At 34.5% G+C, this 26,750-nt stretch overlaps 1 protein-coding gene across 1 annotated transcript in view; it reads right to left on the bottom strand.

Moving 5' to 3' along the window:
• LOC102809866 (contactin-5-like) overlaps window positions 1–26,750 on the bottom strand; it is a 71,478-nt gene that overhangs the window by 33,500 nt on the left and 11,228 nt on the right. The window contains exons 7-14 of the mRNA XM_085496306.1: window positions 25,464–25,760; window positions 20,870–21,127; window positions 19,775–19,891; window positions 19,561–19,582; window positions 18,636–18,700; window positions 17,873–18,043; window positions 16,282–16,338; window positions 15,679–15,911 (exon numbers count right to left, since the gene is read on the bottom strand). Coding sequence (XP_085352432.1) covers window positions 15,679–15,911; window positions 16,282–16,338; window positions 17,873–18,043; window positions 18,636–18,700; window positions 19,561–19,582; window positions 19,775–19,891; window positions 20,870–21,127; window positions 25,464–25,760 — 1,220 coding nt within the window. The remainder of the gene's footprint in view (window positions 1–15,678; window positions 15,912–16,281; window positions 16,339–17,872; window positions 18,044–18,635; window positions 18,701–19,560; window positions 19,583–19,774; window positions 19,892–20,869; window positions 21,128–25,463; window positions 25,761–26,750) is intronic.

Below are 26,750 nucleotides of genomic sequence, written 5' to 3'. Positions count from 1 at the left end.
CCATGTAAGACGTCTGTTACACAGAAATTATTCACCTCATGTTGTTTTCTCATTGTTATGTGTCCCCGTAAACACAGCATTGTATGCAGGTGACAATGCTACGTACACTTGCAATGAAGTCGGTATCCTAAGAATATCGTAACGTCTTTGTGTTTCCTGTTGCAGTGCAAGTTTGTATACGGTAAATATCGTGAACGGTACAGAGTTCGGTAAATCTCGTGTACGGTACAGAGGGGATATTTTCGTCCAATGTTTGTATACTTTGTAATGTAATTCAAACAAATAAACAAGCAGCCTATCGGCTGAGATAGCTCCGCTGTTAGCAATGCACATTTCAATTAAAGAACTGAAGACATCATTAGAAAATGAACAATATGAATAGTATCAAAGCAATCGGACTTACAGTTTTTAACAAGAAGTCAAAAATATCACTTTTTACCAAAAATTACAAAAAATATTCCCCAAAATAAATAGAGAATTGAAGATATCATCACAAAACAAACAAATCTGAGAGAGGTCCACATGTAGTACCTATATATGTAATATCAAAGCAATCGGACTTACAGTTTTCAACAAGAAGTCGAAAATATCACTTTTTACCAAAAATGACAAAAATATTCACCAAAATTAGAGAATTGAAGATATCATCACGAAATGAACAAATCTGAGAGAGGTCCACATGTAGTACCTATATATGTAGTATCAAATCAATTGGACTTGCGGTTTTTAACAAGAAGTCGAAAATATCACTTTTTACCAGAAATGACAAAAATATTCACCAAAATTAGAGAATTGAAGATATCAACATGAAATGAACAAACCTAAGAGAGGTCTACCCAAGGTACATATACACCAAGTATCAAAGCATTCAGGCTTGTAGTTTTCAAGAAGAAGTCGAAAAAGTAAAACATTGACACGGACGACGGACGACGAACGACGACGGACGACGACGGACAATCACTCATATAAGCTCCGCTCGACAAAGTCGACAGCAGAGCTAAAAACGCATATTCGTAGCCATGGACAAGACTTAAAATGTAATCAACCGTTTTATTCATCTATGATTTGTACAAAGATCGTATATTTTGTAAGTGTATAAAGCATTTTCCACATTAAGCTTTCAATATAGATTCTTAAACACAAAATATCAAATATATCTTTAAGTGTAAAAATCGATTTTTTTATTATAAATGGTAACTTCCTGTAAAAACTTAAGATGCCTTTTTTCTGTACCAGTCACCCACCCCCTGTCCCCACTCTTACAGCATGCGGTAAATTTCTTATTGTACACGCAGTTTACGGTAAACCTGGTTTATACCTCTTGTCGAAAACACAGAGTTGGGTCAATCTCGTGCACAGTATAGCGTACGGAATATGTTACGTTTCGTCCACATATTTCAAAGTGTTGACGCCGCGACACATATTCAGCTGTGATTGACACTCTATTGTACAACTACAACAGAGAGGGGAACATACACTGTCCCTAATTCAGTTCAACCACGGTCACTATTTTTAGTAACCGTGGTTCAACCCAAGCAAGGCACGTTTTTTTTCAAATAAACATGACATACCAAATATGATGAACTTGTGTAATTCAGAAAAAAAAGGTTGTCATTTGTTCCGGCTTGGAGCCTGATGGTAAGGGAAAACATTTACATAACCAGGGCGAGTTGCGTCGAGAGACAAAGCATTTGTTGTTTCTGTTGGAGCTATAACAGGTAACAAAAGGTCTTGAATAAATTAATGGCGTGATAAACGCCACCTTGTATTTCTATTTTATGGAATCTTTTGTAATTTGTTTGTGCAGTGTATAGTTACAGTAGATTATTTACAAGCTGATCCCAGACCAATTTGTAACGGCCGGGCTCGTAACACGGACCACATGATCCCCGAGCAGGGTGTGAGTCCAGTATGTGAGCTACTATAAAATCGCGATGCGACGGCTATGACCTCTATTCGCACACATGCTTCCGGTGCGCTAGTGTAATCTGCCGTTAACTATGAAACTGAATGACGTTCCCACTTTTATTAAATATAAGTAGTAATAAAGAGAGTATCACAACGCTTTGGAAGCGACACATCGAAAGGTCAAGTTTAGTTCATCGCCCGCTGTACGAATTCACGTTTGCGAATGAATGACCACTTGACGCGATGGAGAGATCCCAAGCCCAGTTGGCGAGCTTCATACCAGTAGTTTTCTGTATACACGCCCCGTGATCGATCTTTTCCAAAACCGTGTGCTATCGGCGTTTTTTTTTTTTTTTTTTAAATCAGTGTATGACGTTGCTTTTAGTTTGAACAATTTAACTTGCCGACATGATAACACCTTCTTTTCAGAACTATTACAGAGTTATGACATTGTCTTCGGTGTGGACGATTGAACTTGCCGACATGTTAATGTTTTGTTTTTTTCAGAACTATTACAGAGTTATGCCATTGTCTTAGGTGTGAACGATTGAACTTGCCGACGTGTTAATGTATTTTTTTCAAAACTATTAGTGTTATGCCATTGTATTCAGTGTGGACCATTGAACATACCGACGTGATAATGCCGTTCTTTGGAACTAATGGGAGGCATGCGCAATTGTACTTCCCCGTTAATATTTTAACTTGGAGTTCTGATACTGCATTATAGCGACAACGAAAAACACGTTTATCATAGCATTGTCAATTTCGAATAATTTTGAATAAAAATATTTTCCACTAGGGCGGGGTGTCTGTCTATTTACTATACATGTTTTAATTTTCGTTTTAGTTGACTTGTACTTATTTTTAATAAAAATATTTTCTAAAAGGGCGGTTTGTTTACTATACATGTTTTACAGTGGGCGCAAACAAAGCGAGACTTTCTTAGCGGCACTGTTTTGAAAACGATTTGCTACATTTTGCGACAATCTCACTTTTTCTTGCAACACTTGATTATCGACAAATTATGTTTGGTCTCGATACGTATTATGGCTGAGTGGTTGTCTGTTTTCACATTATAACACAACCACGAAGCTCTTGGATGCTCGCCCTGAATACAGTGCTGTGTGTACGGGAGCGCGTTTGGTTGATAGACGACCCCACCACAGCCCGGCGTACCTCCATAGACTGTACGCAGGACTACCTAGATCCATGATACGATACAATATAGCACAACAATGAGAAACATGCTTTTTTCACATGAGGAAAATAATTTCCGCGTAACTACGGGAGTCTCGCCACACTTGCACAAACTTTTTCCTGTCCTTGTCCTTCGACAATGTCGGTACATTCGTAGGACTGTCACCCCCATGGATCGAATGGTATTGTCCTATTGTTAAACACTAACCAAAACAAGTAACCTGTAGAATGCTGTGTGGGTAATATTTTTATATTGATTTTTGTTGCATTTGCAGCAAATAGTTACCAAACAATGAGAAATCTATAGGATTGGATATACCTCTCAGCTGGCTTCACATGCATAGTTCAAGACTGCCTAACCGGTGCTTATACCAGGATTTAGTTGCAGCACTGTGGTCTGTGGTTACAGCTTCATTTTCCGAGTAATCACAAGAAATTGACATGACAATAGAAATTCATGAAAGACTGGCACTCCCATACAATTAATAGCAAGTGAAATTCCTGGAATTGAAACATAGATTTTGAAGTCACTGGTGTAGGCATTGAATAACTTCAAGTTGGCATAAAGACGAGGTAGTTTATTTAATCAGTGCTGAACTAGAGGTTGAAATTATAATTAAGTTCGTTGTCATATAATTTGTTTATTTAAATTTCTCCTGAATTCAAATAGAATACACTGGTGAAAGGATGTTTTTGAGGTGTGGTTACATTGTGTATGGAGTGGTAGGGTTGGGTGTCATATAATTTTTTCATTTTCAACTCTCATGAAATCACACAGAATTTCACTTAATTTATTTTCGATGAAAAGTTTTCAAGCATACGGTGTGAATCAAATTTTCACTGTGCTGTGTCAAGTCTCAATAGAGTATGAGGGAAATGGCATTTTCACTGGAATTTATTTTAGCGGAAAAATGTTCACAGTGAAAGGAAGTATTCCACATTATTACATATATACTGCAGTTTATTTTGATTCGTCCCTGAAATCAAAACCTGTACTTCCACACCCCATATGCAAATGAGGTCTGAGAGCGAATAAAGTAGTCCGTTCAAGAGTAGCGTTTTTCGAAACATAGCAGAAATAAACATTATTTAAAAGTACGATACTTTACATTTGGGTACATGAATATATTTGCCGAGTGAAATGAAATTTGAACAACAGTAATGGTACTTCTAAGCAGTAACTTATTTTGACTAAAACTAATTTGCATATCACCCATGCAATGATGTTTTTGATATTTTCACGGTCAATATGCAAATGAACATGGTATTGGCGATTCGCTCCACTTGGATTGCCCTTAAAATCACTTTAATTTTGTGTATATGTGTGTGTGTGTGATTTCTAGTGTTTTCACGTATTAATTCTTCTGTGATTTGTTTGGCTTGGCCGATTTCGCTCAAACTTAGCAGGTAGGTCACACCTTCACCCTAGTTATCAGAAAATGTATCTCCTACAAATTTTGGATGCAACACCTCAGACATAGCTCATTTTGCTCAGCTTGAGTGTGGGCACAAAGTTACTATTGGTAAAATCTGAAAACAAATTCTGACAACCGTTTCCATGGAAACAGCCAACAACTGAATGTTTTAATACCTTCACGTCAAATGTATCACACCCTACATTTCTATGATTAAAAAGCATGGACGTAGCTCATTCTAATCCGCTTGAGTGTGGGCAACAATTTACTGAGATTTTTTTTGGCTTGGCTAATTTTGTTTATAATTGACAGGCAGGTCGTACCGTCACTAATTGGCAAAACAATCCTGGTCCACAGCTACCATGGCAACAGCCAAAAACTGTTTTTTGAATACTTTCGACCCCAAATTTATTACCTCCCACTAGTCTTGTATTCATGCCTTTTATTTTGGCTACGTTGAACACCGGTAAGAGATCACCGACGCCGACATTGTTACACTGTATCAACGTAATCCCGACGCAACTTTGAACTTTGAATGAACTGTAAATGCTGCCTGCAATCTAGAAAATACTATCGGTTGGAAATAATAAATTTAAGGGATTGTTCAGTTACTCTGGCCTGGGGGTCGGCAGATTCCATTTTGTCAGCTGTAAATCTCAGTTGACCCACCCCTATCAACAACAACAAAGTGGGCGACCCCCTAACATTATATTTTAAAACATGCTGACCCCCCCCCCCGAAAAACAAAGAAACATTAACAGTTTTGGCTCTGACATGATTACAAAATGTATGATGTGCATTGAAAATATCGTGGTTTGCCGTAATTTTTAGTGTTTGCATTTAATAGACCAGTCACCTTAGGAGGGGAGGGGAAGCATAAAGCCAAAAAACGACTACAGAAAAAGCTGCAGGAAGTAGGGAAATCTATGCTGCTAAAGATAGTAAATAAAAACAAAGCTGTGGAGTACTCACTTGATAAACGCCCTTATAAGATAGGAAAAGAGGATTTGAATCTAGGCGGTTCGAAAACTAATTTGGATTTAATATATCTTTCATATCTTATAGACCAGGAAAGCTTTACACCTGAAGCACAGTCTGTGCTTATGAAAACAAAGGACACTTTGATTTTTGTATACATTTGTGTTGGATTTTGGTATTTTACAGAGCAAAATATGCATATTTAAAAGTTAAAAAAACAAAAAAACTATTTATTTATATACATGAATCCATTTGACTTTTTTGATTTGCTGAACAAAAACTGTCACTGCTCTTTGTACTAATTGCTGTGTTTTTCCGTCTCCAGCTACAATTGGATAAATCCAGTAAATATCTTATACAATGGTGACTTCAGACTTTAAATAAAATAATCTGATATCACATGGATTTGGGATGTGTTCAAAACTTAACTGTATAATTGCATGGGGCTCTGCCGCATTGCATAATCTGTTTGTTATTTGTCAACTTCAACCCCAAAATATTTAGCCTATAACATTTTTTGCATCAACAAATTTATAGGCAATATGGGTAATAGTTATTATTAAGAACACATTTGTACGATTAACTTTTTAATCTATTGTTCTGAAATAAAATTTAAAAAAATATATACATAAGCGCGTGTGTGAATTGTGGAAAACAGGGTGACCCCCCCCCCCCATTCGCAAAATCAAAAACAGGGTAACCCCCCTACTGATCCACCCCCAGGCCGAAGTAACTGACCAATCCCTAACAACAGCATATGTTCTAGCAATAAAATAAAATGACTTCTAAGGACTGAATGTTTTTTTGCGAACTTTGTATACGGTGCCCAGTTTTAGTTATAAACCGACGTTAGCTTCACGTTCATGTCCTACCATGGCAACAGCCGAAAACATATTGCTAGTTTTTTTTTAGTGGAGTGGATCGCCAACCGGCTTGTTTTCATTGGCAAAATCGTTCAGTAACATGTTTGGCATATTAGGTGTACATCACATGGACTACTACGATTGAGAGAACTTTATGTATGTTGAATGAGTTTAATACACCCCGAAGGGCTCTTGGAAGATCCACCCGCAGTAAAATTAGCGATTGCTATGGAGGCGCAACCATCAACATCAAAATCCCAGGAGGTTTCTGCTGGCGACGTTACCCAGTTCCAAATAAAGATCACCAACGCCAAATAAGCAACATTTTAACCGGTAATCAAGATTAATTCAATCCACGGCTAACAAGCAACATCACAAGTGAAGTTGTAGCGTGAAGCTCAGCGACTACTGCTGACAACGTAAGTCATGCTTGCGTGCCTTCACCATTGTATTCAAACGAATCACGTGGTGTGCCGTTCTCTTTCAAACCCGGGATTCGATCAATAGGGGAGTTTCAGTAAAAAAACACATTGCAAATCATGCAAATTCAACATTTTCAAACCAGTATACTAAAACAGAAATGCTCAGCGATGCAAAAGAAGGATAGATGTTACTTTTCATTATACACATCAGTGTTTCAGCCAGGATTTGGAAACGTGGGACACAGTGACCCATGTCAGCCAAAAAGTGGGGACACACAATTTTTTTTAGGGACACCCATTGTTAAATTTTCATAATAAATTGCATTTCACTCAAAAAGTATGTTTACCTTTAATTTTTATTTCCATGATTGACAATGTACATAATACACATCAGCAAAGCCAATCAATATCAATACTCATTAATGAGATATACGGGTATAGATAATAACATTCATTTCGTATGAAATGCTCTCCTTGGTTTACTTGATTTCCATAAAGCAAGGGCTTCATTGAATTGAAAATCTTCAATACTGGGTCCCTCGCCAGAGATCAGAGACAGCGTGTCCACTCTATGAGGTTGCAGTCTATTATGCGTTTTGGTTTTTATACGATTCTGAATCGAGAACCCACGTTCGCAATCTGCTGTTTGAACTGGAAGTATAAGTGCTAAACTCGCCAATTTAAGTAGATTTGTAAATTGTTCTTTATGATATTCGTATATTATCTTCCATAAGGTTGACATCTTATCACGTGGATATTTCTGTTGCACTACTAATTAATGGCTTTACAACTGACCATTCATGCTTGGTCTCATCGCCGTCAATTATAGCCGTAAACACCGTACCATCATCTGACTCGCGATCTGTACCAAAGTGATTAATTAACGTGTCCATTTCATTGTTTCCGTATTCACCGAGGTCGTCACTTGATAAGTAACTTAGCGGTCGCATAGCTAGAATAGTGAATGAGGTTATAACATCACTAGTCTCCGTCGGAAATCTTTCATTTAAATTCTCCAAAATATTATCGGTAAAGCTCTTTGTCGTGTTTTCGAATTGCTTCACAGCTTGGGGTGATGCGTTGATCGAATGGTCGAAATACTTGAACTTCGATCGTTTGTCACGTAGTGCATTCAACTGGTTTACAAATTGTCCACCTTCCGATGCGATCGATTTAATTTTCGCAATGGCACTGCTAACGGACACTTGAACCATTGCGATGTCGATGTCAGCCTTTTGAAAAACCAAACTCAATTGTGTCATAACGGGCATCACATCAATCAACAAGTGCATTGTTGCAACGAACTGAAAGTCGGTCATTTTGTTCATTATTCCCTTTGCTATCGGGTTTTGTCGTGATACTGATTCGAAGTAAGTAACGAGAGAGCCATACGTTCTATAAATTGTTTCTAATGCACTATAGAACGAAAACCACCTCACTTCGTGGACTTCTTTATATTTCAATTGTGGGTCATCTAACACCTTTTGTATATCCTTCACAGCTTCGACACGTACGGATGAACGTTTAAAATAATAGTAAATGTCCGTCAACACTTGTTGGTATTTCTTCATATAGTTTACTGAGTTGGCTGCCTGACTTGTACAGAGAGCGAGTCGGTGCGCCACACAATGAACGCTCAACAAAAAAGGATTTACTTTACGTCGCAATCTCGCTGCAACTCCGTTAAGCCATCCACGCATGACACTCGCCCCATCACTGCCGAAACCAAGTAGTTGTCTTGCTTCTATTTTTTTCTGATCTAGTAACATCTGTTTCAGCGTTTCAGTGATTACCAATGCAGTTCCATCCTTTACTGAAACATTTCCCAAATAACGAGTTCTTGGCAGAAAGTCCGAATCCATAAGTCTCACGTATACAACCAGTTTTTTGGTTACTGATATGTCTGTACTTTCGTCCGCCAACACGCTGACAAACTCACTACCATGCAACTGATCTTCAATATTTTTACGAATTACAGTGGCCATGGCATCCTGCATTTCGTCTGCAGTTTGTTGGGTAGTGTATGTCGCATATTCACCAGATTTCAATTTTCCCAGCGTGTTTATTCCTTGAAGTTGTAATAATTGTAATAATGATGAATATTTTCGAGTGGATATGTCTTCCTTTGCAAACCAATATACACTACGCATTGCCGATATAATTGATTCTTCTTTGTCGCTCAGAACACGTGACGTGGCTTTTTGAAAATTACCGCGTAAAACAATTTCTTGAATGGCTTTTTTGTGATCAGAGCACTGCAAAGTGCAGAGTGGACGTCCGAAAATTGAAGCATCCTCCGCTACGCGTGTCTGTAAACGAATTTGATTTCCCGGTGTCTTGACACCATTTACAAATCATTCCTTTCTCATTGTGACGGATCAACCACTGTGAATATTGTGGTTTGTGTAGCCACCCATTACTGAAGTTTCGGACTTTCTGTTTCTTGTGGACCGGTTCGTTCGTATCATCGTGTTGTATGCTCTGGTTTGATTCAGCTTGTGTTTCGGTGATGTTGACATCTTCACCAGTGTCTGCCGTACTCGTAGTAGTTGCCGTACCATGTCCTCCAAAAAAACTTGTGATTCGTTTTTGGCTTGACATTCTTATGACGATTGACACGATGGACGTAGTGACGGTTAATGTAAATTCCCCTGTGTTCACGTGTTTCGACTTCCAACTATGTTGAACTGCCACAGAGGCACCATGGAAACGAAACTTTGTATCAATCAGTTCGGCACGCGGCCTCAAAGAAAAAATAGCAACAATTTATTTTAGACCTAATTGATTATCGCCACGTTGCCATAGTAGCAGACGAAATAGACAAGACATAATGCGAAACTGTCATACAAATCACTTACTCGTGCGGCAATATAAACAATAATGAAGTGAGAATCAAAACATTCCCACGTGCAACCTGATTTTATATATATAAAAAAAACTAACGCTTCACAACCAGGCTTCCGGATAATGGTATCAGTGCGTCCCTGTGACCCCAAACCTTTATTTTTGAGGGACAATGTTTATTTTTTGCGTCAAATGACGCAAGCCCGCGCTCTGGCTGAAACACTGCACATCTCTGTTGATACAATCCCTCACATATTCTATTCCCAGTTATACCTGCGTAAATGGATTAGCCTCTTTTGAGGTTGGCATTCAGACTAAAATCACGTGACAGGCTGTTAAAATTGGCTGTTGCATACACTTTCGCCGGTCTGGAAAATGTGTTTAGTTAGCTCTCATTCAAGTAACAATGCAGATTTCCCAGTGGGAGTGAAACTATTCGACTCTGCCATTAAAAAATAGGGGTGTTTTGAGCCAAAAAACGAATAACCCTGGAGTGCACACAACACACTGAATTTCGGAACAAATCTTGCATTATTTACAGCAGCAGAATACCACAGAAATATCAGACGAAACATGGAAACACTATATATAATAATACATGGGGATTTCAAACAAATCCAACTAGACATACAAACTACAACAAGAATGCATCAAACCAACCTACCGATACTTATGCTTCAGTACTAAAGAGTAGAAAACAGAGAAATGAATACCAGCAACAAAGACATGACAACGAAGAAAATGATACACAGATTACACAGGACGCAGACGATACTAAACACCTCAATGTGACTATACTTGCGTCGTTAAAAAACCTAGAAAAACAACTAGCACAACTCAGGTCAAGAGGCAGTGGTACACAATAATGGTAAAATGCACAAAACCATGAAAGGAAATAAATATAAGAAAAATGTTATTACACAAAACATAATGACAATTGGACACTGGAACTCACATGGATTACGTTATAATTACATTCCAAAAATATCACAAAACGTAGACACTAAAACAAAACAGTTAATCAATATTGAGAAATGTATTCAAAATTATCACATCTATGCCTTTACAGAAAAGTGGCTAGACCAGAAATCAATTGATTTACTTCCAACACCAGAAGAATACTATGTTCATCACAAAATTCGCAGGCAACATAGTAAAGCATGGAAAAACTCTGGTGGTATAAGCATGTATATAAAGAAATCAATAAGACCTGGTATTACTGTGATACAGAACTCTAGTGATTTTACACAATGGTTAAAACTTAACAAAAAATATTTTAATCTTATAAGAGATATTTATTTATGCACGGTGTATGTCCCACCAGCTGATTCCTCATGGTATGTGAATAACATAGACATGAACCCTTACCAGGCTATTGAACAAGAAATACAAAATTACAAAGAGAAAGGTGCAATAATGATACAAGGCGATTTTAATGCCAGAACTAAAAATTTAATTGACACAATAACAGATGATGAGGACAATTATACTCCAATGCCAGACAATTATATTTATGATAATGATATGAAAAAGAGAAACAATATGGACATAAGGAAAAATACATTTGGAGATCACCTTATACAACTATGTAAAAGTAATCAACTACATATATTGAATGGTAGATATAATGGTGACATACTTGGTCACTTTACTTGTCATGCAGACAATGGAGGTGCCAGCACTGTTGATTACTTTCTAGCTGACAATAGATTAAGTAAATATATTTTGAACTTTAAAGTCAAAACATTAGTACCAGGAAGTGACCACTGTCCTATATCAACAACAATACAAATGCCAACATTTACAGAAACAGAGTTTAACATAAACAAAAACCTGCAAAATCACCCAGGAAGCTATAAATGGACGAAGTCAGCAACAGATATTTACAAGATATTTTTAAAAACAAAAGAAGGTGAACAATTAATAAAGTCATTTACAGAAACTGATTTTACAAAAAAACATGTAAATGAGATAACCCAAAAATTTCAAAATTTATTAGAAAACATTGCCAAAAAATGTAACATAAAAAAGACAAAACACAGAAAAAACATTAAGAAAAGTAAAGTAAAATGCACTGACTCAAACTGTATGAAAATGAAGAAACAACTAGAAACTCTTGCCAAGCACATACAACAGAGACCTTACGATGAAAACTTGAGAAAAGTATATCATGAAGAAAGAAAACTATTCAGAAAATATGTCAAAACACTTCAAAAGGAAAGATGGCAAATGATGAAACAAAAATTAGACAACCTACATAATGAAGAAAATACAGTGAAATTTTGGGAGGTAATAAGACAATACACAAAGAGAAAACAGGACAGCATTGTGTCTGAAATACCATACAATGATTGGATAAACCATTTCCAGAATATCAGTCAAAATACTAGTACTTCAGAAAAGAGACAATCAGAAATACAGAAACTATTAAGGCAATTAGAAAATATGAAATTCCTAAATAATATGTTGAACGCTGAAATATCACTTAAAGAAATCAATGAAGCTTTGAAAAAGATAAAAACAAGAAAATCAGTTGGAATTGATGGCATCCCATCTGAAATGCTAAAGCATAGTCATCCATTAATAGCAGAAGCATTACAAAAGATTTTTAATATCATTTTACAAAGGGGAGAATATCCAGATTGTTGGAACACAAATATAATCACACCAGTACATAAAAAGGAAGACAAATATGATCCGGCCAATTACAGAGGCATATCAACAAGTAACACAATTGGAAAATTATTTGCAATAATTTTAAATAAACGTATAACACAACATCTTGAAACCAGCAACATAATCCATAAAAACCAAGCCGGCTTTAGACGTAATCACAGAACAACTGATCATATACTGACATTACATACACTGATCAAAAAATACCAATCAAAAAACAAAAAGCTTTACACTTGCTTTATAGACTTAAAAAAATGTTTTGATAAAGTTTGGAGAGAGGGACTATTCATAAAATTATTACAAAACAACATATGTGGTGGTGCATATCGAGTCCTAAAACATATGTATATGAATATGCAATTCAAAATTAAATTAGATGACAAAGTGACCGAGAGCTTTAAAATGCAAGAAGGTGTCAAACAAGGGTGTCCATTAAGCCCAACATTATTTAACATTTTTATAAACGACTTGGTAGCCAACATTGATAACTGTACAATGAATAGTCCAAACCTAAGTAGTCAAAACATCTCTTCACTTCTATTCGCTGATGATATTGTTCTAACAGCTATTAACAAAGAAGACTTACAAAGGTCATTAGACACACTTTATGAATATACAAAACAATGGGGTCTACAGTTGAATATGAGAAAAACAAAAATTATGATTTTCACAAAAAATGGTCATAAATCAAAAAATACAGAATTCTCATATGGGCTAAACACGATTGAAAAAACAAACCAATTCACATATCTAGGGGTAACATTTAATACAAATGGGGCAATGAACATGACCATGGAAAGATTGGCAGATAAAGCAAAAAAAGCTGATGCAGCAATCAAACCAGTATTAACATCAAACAAGTTAAACATGCTTTTACAATTGAAATTATTTGAGGGCATCCAGACACCAATTTTAACTTATGCTGCAGAAATTTGGGGAATCAATCGCAGACCAGAGTACTGGGACAAAACGTGTACAGAAAAACACCATTTAATGTTCTGTAGACGATTATTAAATGTTAATAACAGAACAAGTAACATTGGTAGTAGAATGGAAATTGGACGACTACCATTACTAGCAAAAATACAACTGAATGCAATCATATACTACCAAAATATTATTAAGAATGGCCCAATCAGTCTATTATATGATGCAATAAAAGATCAACAACAAAACAAATATAATGACACATGGTTAATGAATCTGCATAAAATAAAACAGCTGTATGATATTAAGAATTTAGAAACAATTAAAAAAGACCAGTTTAAACAAAAAGTGAATGAATATTACAATTATAAATGGAACCAAGATAATCAAAGACCAGATTCAAAACTAAGAACTTATACATTACTGAAGAAAAATATAAATACTGAACCATACATTAAAATCCTTGATAATAAAGAAAACATTGGTCTATTAGCAAAATTGAGACTAAGTGCCCATAAACTAAACATCGAGATGGGAAGGCACAAAAGACCAAAAATAAAAACAGAAGACAGAAAATGTACTAAATGCAACCTACTTGAGGATGAAATTCATTACATCACAAAATGTGAACTTTACACAGATGAAAGAGAGTTGTTATATTCACATTTTTCAAAGAAAATTAACAATTTTCAACACTCTACAAACAAAGAAAAATTCATTCATATATTGAATACAAACAACAAATATTTACTAACAGAGCTTATCAAATTTATAAAAACAGCAAATACCATTAGAGAAAACCACCTAATGGGTCATTAATATTTTTTTAAACATTATTTCATGTAACTGTATTGTAGTAGATTTTAGATATCTAACTTGTTATGTTTATTTTAACACCTTTATTGCATTTCATAAACCAAAATAGATATGTAATTCATTCTATAAGGTTAGGTATTCCCCCCTGTTCGCCTCCGCGCGTGCCCGGACACTCCCTCGCGTGTCCGGGCGTTAAATAGTAGGACCCCCGGTACATCAGACATTGTATCAGATATAGGCATTTATTTCACGATCTGAGATCAATATAGATGAATCGCTGCCATTTTAACACCAAAAATGCATGAAAATCACATAATTTTACCATTTTGGAACTGGATGTCAGTCATTATTTGCAGGCTGATTTGGAACATACATTAATGAACACAATGAAATCTTAATTGATGCACTTTATTTTATTTTTTGGATGAGATTCAAAATTACCAAAAATGGCGTTTAAACATTTCTGACATTCACAATTACATCAGACATCATATCTGCACATGCATATTAGCCAACTGGAAAACCATTTTGTATTAAAGGAGAATTAAGGCCCAGCAAACAACCTTATGCTCCCAGGTAAAAGAGCTCTACGAAACAATTTAATGCTTGTACGTGTAAGGGAAAAGTCTTGGGAAACAACATAATGCTCCCAGATGAAAAAGCTCCTCATATGTTGGAGAATGCAATTTACAGTTTTTTCATATCACTTTTCATTCTCTTGATATTTCACTTTTCTTCAGTATTACTATTATAATATTTCTTAGATCATGAGCCCAGGTACTAGTACAATGTACCTCAACATGTAGAATCGGGTGGGGGGGATTACCCAAATTACATTTGTTGTTCACCATGCCGGGCTACTGGAAATATTATGTTAATATTATTGTTATTAAAATTGTAAAATGAGTTTTGTCATCAATGATAAAATATCACGGTGTAATAATACAACAACAATAATGTCACAGTCAAAAGTAAGTCTTTAGATCTCTATTGTTTTCCTTTTTGTAGAATATTTTCAATCATGGGCAAACACTTGATGCAAAGTAATTACCGCCATGATGTTTTTTTTTGCCCAATTTGACCTGAAACAACATCCTCTGACCTATCAGGTCAAGTCTGCCATTAACCAATCAAATATTAATTGTGCCATACTGACAAAATTGTCCTGTAATTTTTGAATGTTAACAATGACTTTTTTTAACACAATGCAAAAGTATGTTAAAATATGATACATAAGCATTGAGACTTTTTTCCATAAAACTGGTGATTCACAATTTTTGTGAGAAAAGTATTTAACACCTGTTAGGGTTGTTAACAAGCCATGTCGAACCATAGTTCTCACCCCATTCATGATAGTCTCAACCTAGAGGTAAAACTACCTGTACCTCCATAGTCTCAATGAACACTGATTATTCAGAAAAAAGTAAAACGAGAATAAAGATGATGGACTACATATCACTATCTAAAGACTAAAAGTGATAAGAAAACTGTTAAATTGCATTCTCCTACATTTGTGGAGCCTTTTTCATCTGAGAGTATTATGTTGTTTCCCCAGATTTTTCAGACCCTTAGAATCATTAATGTTTCAATCATCTGAGGGGGAGCAATTAATGCTTGTTTATTTATACTCACATCATGTTTTTGTAGTGGTTCTGGTTTGTCCGCTGTTACTTCATACATATTTTCTGCCAGCATGTTGCTGTTTGGATTATTGTGTTCAACTGGGACATCGTCATAATATTGAGCTGTTTCATCTGTTGTCAGAGGTGATGCTGTCTTCTTAGTGGCTGATGGTTTCGTTTTGTTTTGTTTTGAAGATGCGACATCCTTATAAGCTTTATCATGGACCTTGTTGTCACCATGAGCTAAATTAATAAATGTTATATCATCAATGTTTAAACATATATACTAGTGATAACACATAAAATATATAATCACAGCTAATTACAATTGAAGCTGTATATGCCGTTTTTGTTTGACATTATATTATTCACCTCAATATATAATGCTAGAATAGACAAAAATACACTTTTGGTATTCTGCCGTTATGCTTGAAACCAAGAAGTAATGGTTGTGGCATAAGCTCTGTGTGATACTACATTAGCAATACATATTCAGTTAACAATCAATGTGTTGTTTGTCTCAGTGTCAACAGAACATGCATGTAACTATTTGTTCATTCAATAGGACTAAATAGTTAGAATGTGTTCATTACTATAAAACCTAGTAATATACCTGAATCATTACCTGGTAGATTTGCATATAAAGCTCCATCCAGTTGTACCGGGTGTTCTGGAACCACATCATAAAAACACAAAACAACACAAAATAAAAAAAAGAAGAAACAATAAAAGTTTAACTTCCTGACAAGCTATGCATTTTTAATGCACACATTGGCATACAATATTAACATTAAGATAACAAACATAATGGCTACATTCAAACGACTGTCCATTTGATTTGACTAAATTTCTCAACAAAATTTGTAGTTAAACTCTAGATATTGTTGTGCAGACCAACAAGTACAAACTGAGATGTTACAAAGCTAATGTATCTTTAACTAGGTATTTTTTGGGTGATTGGAAGGTGTTGATATTGACTGCATTTTTACAAACAAGCTGGACAATATTATCTTATATAAGTGCATCAGTTGAATGGATGAGTATTAATTCATACCAAAACCAATACTGATATAACATGAATAAAAGATACACTGAATTGGCCTTCATAATTGAAGTGAACTAACTTAACACCAAAAGATATATCCTTTAAATTGGAAGCCAATGTTGTGATTCCACACTGTTCTTGTATAATAATTCATTTTTGGAGCAGAATAACTACACATATTGGGGACATAAAATAAGCATATCTCTGTGTGGGGGATTCAGGCACATACTGTAGAATACTTTATTTTCGCTTGGAATTTATTTTCGCTATTTTCCTGAAGGAAAGATTTTGTGAAAATAAAATACAGCGAATATACTTTTTTTCCTATATTTCACATTAAACTCATCAAAAATCAGTGCAAATAAATTCCATACAAAACGCCCAAAAAGCCTTTTCAGCGAAAATTATAATTTATGGCTCATATTGTGGGCTGAATAACTGGAAAAAATTGGGAGCAGACTAAATTTTTTTCAGGTATAGCAAAAATTTTTGCAGGGGACCAAGTTTGATAATCGAATAGAATTAGTAAAGTTATTGTGCACACATTAACAATTATTAAAAACGATGATGAAAACGACGACGACAGACAATTAATATACCTTTCCCTTTCATCTTTGATGATACGGGCAAGGTAATAAAAACAAACATGGCAGCCCCCAGGGTTTGACCGGACTCCACACAAAGAAGTTCACTAAATCTGTTCTAAACGTTTTGGATTTACTCATTCCCATGATGTATAAGAAAGATGTATAATAATAAGGTTATTATGAGGATACTGAAAATTATTCACGAAGACAGTACAGCGGGAGTATCACTGACAAGCAGCAGAGGACGATGCAACGACATTCTGTCTGAGTAACTGGACTCCACATAAAGAAATCGCTAAATCTTTTCTAAACTTTTTGGATATAAGTATTCCTATTATGTATCCTTGGGAGAAAAAGATGTATAATAATAAGGAACCATAAAGTATGCACTCAGACTGTACATGGTCCCTTTGTCCTCTGCTGCCCGTCGGCCGACAACTCCTGCTGTACTGTCTTCGTGCATACTTTGCAGTATCCTTGTAATAACCTCATATTCTTTATATGAGTATGTTCTATATGTAGCCAACTTTTAATATAATGTAATGTATATATACTGATGAAGTTGTGCTTACCATTATTTATGTCTTTCTTTTTTTTCATCTTCAAATCTTTGGCTTTCCCATGCACTTGATTGTGGCTGTTTTCTTGTACATACACATCATCTATATCCAAGGAAGCTGCAGCAGGCTTTGGTCGCTTACAATTTGAACTTGTACTTGGTTCCTTGTTTGAATACGTACCTGCTGGACAAAATTATTGATTTATACTTTCTTTATCTTTATTTAGTGTAAAAACAAAATTATATATAATGCAGATTAATAGCTAGATATGAGCATATATTCTAATTACCGGTACTACTAAAATGGCAGGCAGTGTCAATGTTTGAACAAGATCCAGTACATTTTTATGAACATAATCATCATTGTGAAGCCCATGTCATTATTGTAATAAGCATGGGTTAAAATTAAAAATTAAAGTTGCTTGTCTATTGGACAGGTTGGTGAATAGAAGGACCTGTACTGTCCCATATGATTATGTACTCGTCCTTAGCAAGATAATTTAAGACATATTATTCACAATACAATATTTTTGGCTTATCATCATCATTTCATTATAGTCATACAAATTCTGAAAACAATTTTCTGGATATCAGCAACTTCGGAGTATCCCATTTGTTCAGTTCGTAAAACTTGATATCTTTATTCATCTGTCCGAGGGGACAGGCGATTTAAACATTTACCTGTCATTATAATTTGCCTGTCTGGGACAAGCCTTAATTTTGACCCCTGATTAAGTATTAATTTCCTTTTAGAAATGCTTTAAGTAAATAATTACCTTTTGGTGGGGAGGTCCTCATAATTTCACTGGTAACCATACATGGGTTATCTGCACCTGAATAACTGCAAAAAGATTAATTATCTTATTTTCATGAATCTTGGTGCATAAATGTCTAAGACAATGCAACGACCCAGTTAATTTTCAGTTTAAATGTATCAATAATTATTACCTAATTTGCATATTATTAAAATTTTGGCTTTTCCACCAACTTATTAAGAATTGTATCACATTTTATGGAAGCTTAAAGTATATAGGTGTCTTGGAACAGTGCACAGACATGATTAGATTTAGGTTGAAATTCATGCATATAAATGTGGATCATCGTGATTATATCCATGGAATTGCTAGAAGTAAAAAATAAACGCAAGGAATATATAACTCGTGTATGTGCATTCTTTCATCATTATCATATATATGTGTGTTTTGTTAGGGACGATGTCAAAAGATCGATGTCGGATAAAAAACTTATTTCCTTTAGTTTGGGGGTGGGGGGTTTTGACCTCAAAAAGTTTCCATCCTACAAAAACGATTTTATTTTTTAATGAAGTCAAAACAATCTTGGAGTATTTGTAGTTTTTTTTTTCTATCCAATCATGGACAGAAATAACCGAAAAGCGAAAAAAAACAGAAAAATGGTTTGGTTCGAGTGTAAATCTGCGTCAAATGAGGTGCATTTGTAAAATCTTTTTACACCCACCCGACAACCAACTGCTATGCTGTACTACTGTCCGATTATCAATTTGTATATAATAGTGAATGTAGTCCGACGCCATGATCAATATTTATCAATTAAGTTTCAGTAGGGGGGGGGGGGGTTTGGAAAAAAACTAAAGGAATTAAGTTTTTTATCCGACATTGATCTTTTGACGTCGTCCCTTAAGGAATGGTAATCAAGCAGCATCAGTTACATGCGTATACATACCTACAAACCATTTCTGCATCACCTGGGTAGAATAAATATCAACATATTAATAATACAAAAAAATACAATTTGATGACAGTCTTGTATTTGTTTTTGAGAAAATGTACTCCAGCATGTTGTGTGTCTCAATATTTATACATCGTTTGATATACTAAATACAATAGTCAACATTACAACCAGTTTAATTAATTAAAAATAAAGCTGTCAAACTCACTATTATTTTGCGGTTTTATTCTTGATATTAAAATAAGAAGAACAATATCGATGATGATTAAGACTCCACAGGTGATAAGCATTCCAGTTATTGTCATTTCATATTTTGGAGGTGGAACTGAAAAAGTAATTGTGATTGATTAACTGCTATCTCAAACTAAAGTGGTGTTAAATATTAGACAATTAATCAATATTATATTGTATATGAAAATATACTTGGTACTTTGACTTGCCATGCAAATGGGCAAACATAATCTTGTTTGTTTAGTACCGGTAGGTGTTTACGTAGTATTCCACAGGATACCTGCATATGTGCATTAAAATAGTTAATTGGTATTGGAACAGATAACCTGTATGTTTTTGACAGTTATGATGTGCTTGACCAACTAGTATTTGCACTAGTGATATTCAAATTAGTACTGTATGTTATTAACAAATTATATGCAAATCACATGGGCCAAAACTCAGGATGCATAGGCTTCATGAATTTGAAGTACATATTTATTTGTTGATGTCGATGTTAAAATATGTTTAAAAAAGGTATACCCCGGTAGTAATTTCTTGTGCAATGGCATACACCAGATCACATTTAAACATAAATTTTATACCACACAAACGTCAGGCTGAAACCGCAGGGTTCTATCATTTTTAGCTCCGCTGTCGACTTTGTCGAGCGGAGCTTATCATGAGTGATTGTCGTTCGTGTCAATGTTTTACTTTTTTGACTTCGTCTTGAAAACTACAAGCCTGAATGCTTTGATACTTGGTGTATATGTACCTTGGGTAGCCCTCTCTCAGATTTGTTCATTTTGTAATGATATCTTTAATTCTCTAATTTTGGTGAATATTTTTGTAATTTTTGGTAAAAAGTGATATTTTCGACTTCTTGTTAAAAACCGCAAGTCCAATTGCTTTGATACTATACATTTTGTTCATTTTCTAATGATATCTTCTGTTCTTTAATTGAAATGTGCATTGCTAACAGCGGAGCTATCTCAAAAAAATTAAAATTGTTTACAGCCGTTGTAAATAAAATGAAATCACTGTCTAATATTTTCTATATATATTTTTTCCATCCCTATGTACATACAAATACCTTTAATTTTCTTTACATCTATATGTTCCCTCAAACAATGATCACCAGTCAATGTACAGTAAGTCACTCTATATTCAGCATTTGCATCATCAACTGTGTATTCCAGCTGATCAACAGTGTTTGGTTCACAGTCTTTTATTACACTCCAACTGTTATCTTGATTCATTTTCTCTATCTTCACACATTTATAACTAGTATTTTCATGCTGTGTCCATGTAATTTTACCAGTCTCTAGATTGTATTCAACTGTTGGTTTACCTATGATGGTTTTAGAAAAAGTAAAATATGCACAGTTGTAATTAAATAACTTGATAACCCTTATATAACCAGACCCCAGTACGATTTACCGTACTTCCCCGAGTATAAGCCCAGGGGCCTGAATATGTAAAATCGAAAAAAATAAGGGGTGGGCTTATACTCGAGGACCCCCCTCAGAAAAAATAATTTTTTGGTGTGTTTAAAACTGTAACCATCTTCCCAGTCTCAAAACATTATCCAAAATATAGCTGCATATAACAGCGATGACGGGATTCGAGCCTGCATGGCTCATGGCAAATTGCACTTGCTTGATGTGATTGTTTGACCAACGTTTCAAGTCTAGAATGCAAGTTGGCAGACAAACTACACAATATATGGATTTGATTTCACAGGAATATGATAAACTTAATGCAAGGATTCCACATACCGAATTTTGTATCAGTCAGGCAAATAGTTCATGAGTTATATAACTTTTTCTCTTTTACTAAATCTAACATGGCTGCCAATGGAAGCCATTTTTCAATAATCTGCTTCAGTAACTTTGTAGAGCTATCAACATAGGTGCCATATTCTAAACTGCTAGTCAAACAAGCGGGACAGTTTTTAAGAAGATAGTTTTTTTGATAAATTCAATATGGCCGCCAAAACCACTTGAATCATGGGAAATATTTTCACATAATCATTTTATTGAAGGGATGTTGTATGCCAAATATGGTTTAAATCTGGCAAATTGTTCATGAGTTATAGCGTAATTTAACTTTTTAGCTCCGCTGTCGACTTTGTCGAGCGGAGCTTATCATATGAGTGATTGTCCGTCGTCGTCCGTGTCAATGTTTTACTTTTTCGACTTCTTCTTAAAAACTAAAAGCCTGAATGCTTTGATACTTGGTGTATATGTACCTTGGGTAGACCTCTCTTAGGTTTGTTCATTTCATGTTGATATCTTCAATTCTCTATTTTTGGTGAATATTTTTGTCATTTTTGGTAAAAAGTGATATTTTCGACTTCTTGTTAAAAACCGCAAGTCCGATTGCTTTGATATTACATATATAGGTACTACATGTGGACCTCTCTCAGATTTGTTCATTTTGTGATGATATCTTCAATTCTCTAATTTTGGTGAATATTTTTGTAATTTTTGGTAAAAAGTGATATTTTCGACTTTGTGTTAAAAACCGCAAGTCCAATTGCTTTGATACTACATATATAGGTACTACATGTGGACCTCTCTCAGATTTGTTCATTTTGTGATGATATCTTCAATTCTCTAATTTTGGTGAATATTTTTGTAATTTTTGGTAAAAAGTGATATTTTCGACTTCTTGTTAAAAACCACAAGTCCAATTGCTTTGATACTACATATATAGGTACTACATGTGGACCTCTCTCAGATTTGTTCATTTTGTGGTGATATCTTCAATTCTCTAATTTTGGTGAATATTTTTGTAATTTTTGGTAAAAAGTGATATTTTAGACTTCTTGTTGAAAACTGTAAGTCCGATTGCTTTGATATTACATATATAGGTACTACATGTGGATCTCTCTCAGATTTGTTCGTTTTGTGATGATATCTTCAATTCTCCAATTAATTTATTTTGGTGAATATTTTTGTAATTTTTGGTAAAAAGTGATATTTTCGACTTCTTGTTAAAAACTGTAAGTCCGATTGCTTTGATACTATTTATATTGTTCATTTTCTAATGATGTCTTCAGTTCTTTAATTGAAATGTGCATTGCTAACAGCGGAGCTATCTCAGCCGATAGGCTGCTTGTTACTAATCCAAGATGATTTTTCAAAAATCTGCTTCAGTAACTTTGTAGTACTATCAACAGAGATAATACCATATGCTAAATTGATTGTCAAACAAGCAAGCAGTTTTGTAGAAGATAATTTTTTTAGATTTTTTGCATTTTTTTGATAAATTCAAGATGGCCGCCAAAACCACTTGAATCATGGGAAATATTTTCATGAACTCATAATCATCTTATTGAACGGATGTTGTATGCCAAGTTTGGTTTAAATCTGGCAAATTGTTCATGTGTTATAGCGCAATTTCACTTTTTACTAAATCCAAGATGGTTGCCAAATGAAGCCATTTTTCAAAAATCTGCTTCAGTTACTTTGTAGAGCTATCAGCAAGGATACTATATGCTAAATTGCTTTTCAAACAAGCAAGCAGTTTTTAAGAAGATAATTTTTTGAGGTTTTTTGCATTTTTGTGATAAATTCAACATGGCCGCCAAAACCACTTGAATCATGGGAAATATTTTCATGAACACATAATCATCTTATTGAACGGATGTTGTATGCCAACTTTGGTTTCAATCTGGCAAACTGTTCATTAGTTATAACATACTTTCACTTTTTACTAAATCCAAGATGGCTGCCAAAGGAGACCATTTTTTTTCAAAAATCTGCTTCAGTAACTTTGTAGAGCTATGGACATAGGTGCTGCAAAGCAAATTTCTAATCACATGAATGAGCCATATTTAAGAAGAAGATTTTTAAAGTTTTTTGTCATTTTCAAAAAATCCTATATGGCGGACAAGGTCATATGACCTCTAAAAATTTTATTGCTGATATTTGCTAGACATGAGCCAATGATGCCACACAAAAAAACCTAAAGTTTCTAGACCCTCAGAAAGTGGTGCAATTGACCACTTCCGGTTTGTGTTCTACCTAAGATGGCGGCCAGGTCATGTGACCTACCTAAGATGGCGGCCAGGTCATGTGACCTACATAGCTGGTTTTGGGGTATGCATCACAACTCATGGCCTTTTATCAGCATGCAAAATAATAAATCAATCGCAATATTTTTCAAGTTACAGCGCTTACAAAAAACGGCGGAATAATAATAAGAATAAACATAGCAATTACAATAGGGTTTCGCCCTTTAGGGCTCGAAACCCTAATAATAATAAGAATACCGTAAAATCTGTATTAGAAGCCGCATCTCTAATGAAAGTCGTACCCATTCTATATGAATAATTGAGAATCAAAAATTCATCATTTCTCATAAGTGTAGATGCTCTAATAGAAGCCGCCTCCCTTCTGTTGCATTGTACTATTTTAATAGAAGCCGCAGCTTCTAATACAGATTTTACAGTAATAAGCAAAGCAATTACAAAAGGGTTTCACCTAAATATAAAGGTGCATGCATTATTCCAGAGCATTAATGTAAAAAATTTCATTGAACTCTGTTAAATGGTACTCGAAAAACAAGTGAAAATGCTTAAAATTGGCTAACTGATATGCAAATTAAGTGATTAATATGCATAAATATCAACCAAAATTAATAAGGTCTGCACATTAACCCAGACAAACTTTGTATTAAGTTTCATTGATACCTGTTGAATAGTGCTTGCGAAACAAGCAGCCTGTCAGCTGAAATAGCTCTGCTGTTAGAAATGCACATTTCAATTAAGGAATTGAAAATATCATCACGAAATGAACAAATTTGGGATCAGTCCACCTGAGGTACCTATACATGTATCTATAATAACAAGCCATGTATGGCACAGTCCCCGTTAGTTATAATTTAAGATATATAGTTTTGTTTATAGTAATATAGTTGGAATATGATTATGATTGTTTAACATAAAAATGATTGACATTTGTATCTGATCATGAAACAAGTACTATATAATGTCCAATGTATATACCAAGTTTGAACAAAATCCATCTGTAAACAGCCAAGAAATGCTTGATTTTGATGAGTTTTTAGCACAAAAATGGCCACCATTCGACCATCTTGAATCAGATCGTGAAACAAATTGATGTTCATATGTATAATATCATGTATGATGTGTGTGCGAAGTTTGATTGTGATTGGTCCAGGCATAAGATACAGGTCCGAACGGACGCACACACACAGACACACAGAGGTCAAAACATAAGTCCCCGACTATCAAAGTAATCAAACTTGCAGTTTTCACTTTTCACTTTTTACTAAAAATTACAAAAATATTCATGAAAATTAGAGAATTGAAAATTTCATCACAAAATGAACAAAACTGAGGAAGATTTTTTTACCCAAAATATTTTCTAAAAACAGAAAATTAAAGATATCGACTTGACATAACAAATCTGACAGAGGTGCAACCAAGCCATTGAGATGGTAGTTTTCAAGAAGAAGCCAAATATAGTAGCATTTTTGACCAAAAAATGTAAAAATATTCATATTAAAGATGTCACAAAATGTAAACATTTTACAGAGGTCCACCCAAGGTATCTATATACTAGTTTCAAATCAATAAACTACTCTACTACAATCGAGTGCCTACTACATATTAGTGTTACACAGAAAAAAGGTATTCAAACAACAAGATAACTTACCATATGTCTTAAAACTGTAAGTGTTTGATGGATCTCCATTGCCAAAGCTGTTTGAAGCATGTGCTCTGAATTCATATGTAGTTCTAACATTTAAACCTGTTATTGTCAATATTTCATTCACACTACCACCACCATCTTCTGGCCATGGTTTAAAAGTCATATTATTCTCAAGACTATATTGCAGATAATAAACAATGTTGTCTGGTTCACCACCATCAAATCCTGGTATTATTTCTACAGTAAGTTGTTCATAACCAGTCTCCACAATAACAATGTTCTTTGGTGGTTCAGGAGGTCCTGTCAACAATGATAATTAATATAAGCAAGTTTCATGAATTTATACAAAAAAAATCGTAGAAAGAACTGAGGGTATAGTTATATTTACAAATACAGATAAAATATATTTTTTTTTTGTATGACAGTGGAAGAGCTGAAAATAAGTTAAATATTATCCACGTAAGGCAATATAAACCAACTCCAAATGTATCTATGGCTTTAATTTTCTCTGTTGTTAAATTTGGCCAAGAATTCTTATGCAAATTAGGTAAATACCAGTAAACATGATTTTAAATGGGTATCACTCAATTCCTGGGACTGCATCAAGTTCTCATGTTTAAATTTTGATCCCATAACTCTGTAAACTAATGCTTAGATTTCTTTATATCATCCATTCAAAGACACAACCAAGTGCTGGAGATTTTCTATAGTTATCTAAGATTTTTTTTGTATGGTTGAAAACCAAGTTTGGTTCTTGACAAAAGTTTCTACAACTCCTTGTAAAAGATCAAACTATTCAAGACAATAAAAACATTAATTTGTTTTCAGAATGCACAAAGCATATCCACAGATAGCTGTGTACTGGTGACATTCACCAAACTTTTACCAACCAATCTATATTAGCTTGTACTTATAACTTTTGCATGACAATTTAAGTTGTGGAGAATTATAATTTCTCAATTTTTTTAAAACAATTTCAAGTGAATAATTAACAATATTGTAATATCAATAAAATCCAGCTTTTTACTAATTCAAGCAGAATTATAAGATGCTCATTCATGCAAGACACTAGTTTGTGTTTGTTGGACATCTTACATGTACTGTTGGTACCAGTGTCGGAGATATATGTTCTGAATATTGGACTAAATTTGTACATATTTTCCTGTTGATATTGCATCAATCAAACATAGTTGAACCTTGCCCTTTGTTATATTATATTATTTTCCTTATAGTTTGTTTCAATAAGAATATGCATTGTCATAATTAATTTTGATTGATTGATTGATTGAA

This window comes from Saccoglossus kowalevskii, unplaced genomic scaffold (genome assembly GCF_978046115.1).
Source record: "Saccoglossus kowalevskii unplaced genomic scaffold, keSacKowa6.1 SCAFFOLD_109, whole genome shotgun sequence".
NCBI lineage: Eukaryota > Metazoa > Hemichordata > Enteropneusta > Harrimaniidae > Saccoglossus > Saccoglossus kowalevskii.
The sequence above is the reverse complement of the archived record's forward strand: the minus strand, read 5'-3'. Positions and strand labels throughout refer to the sequence as shown.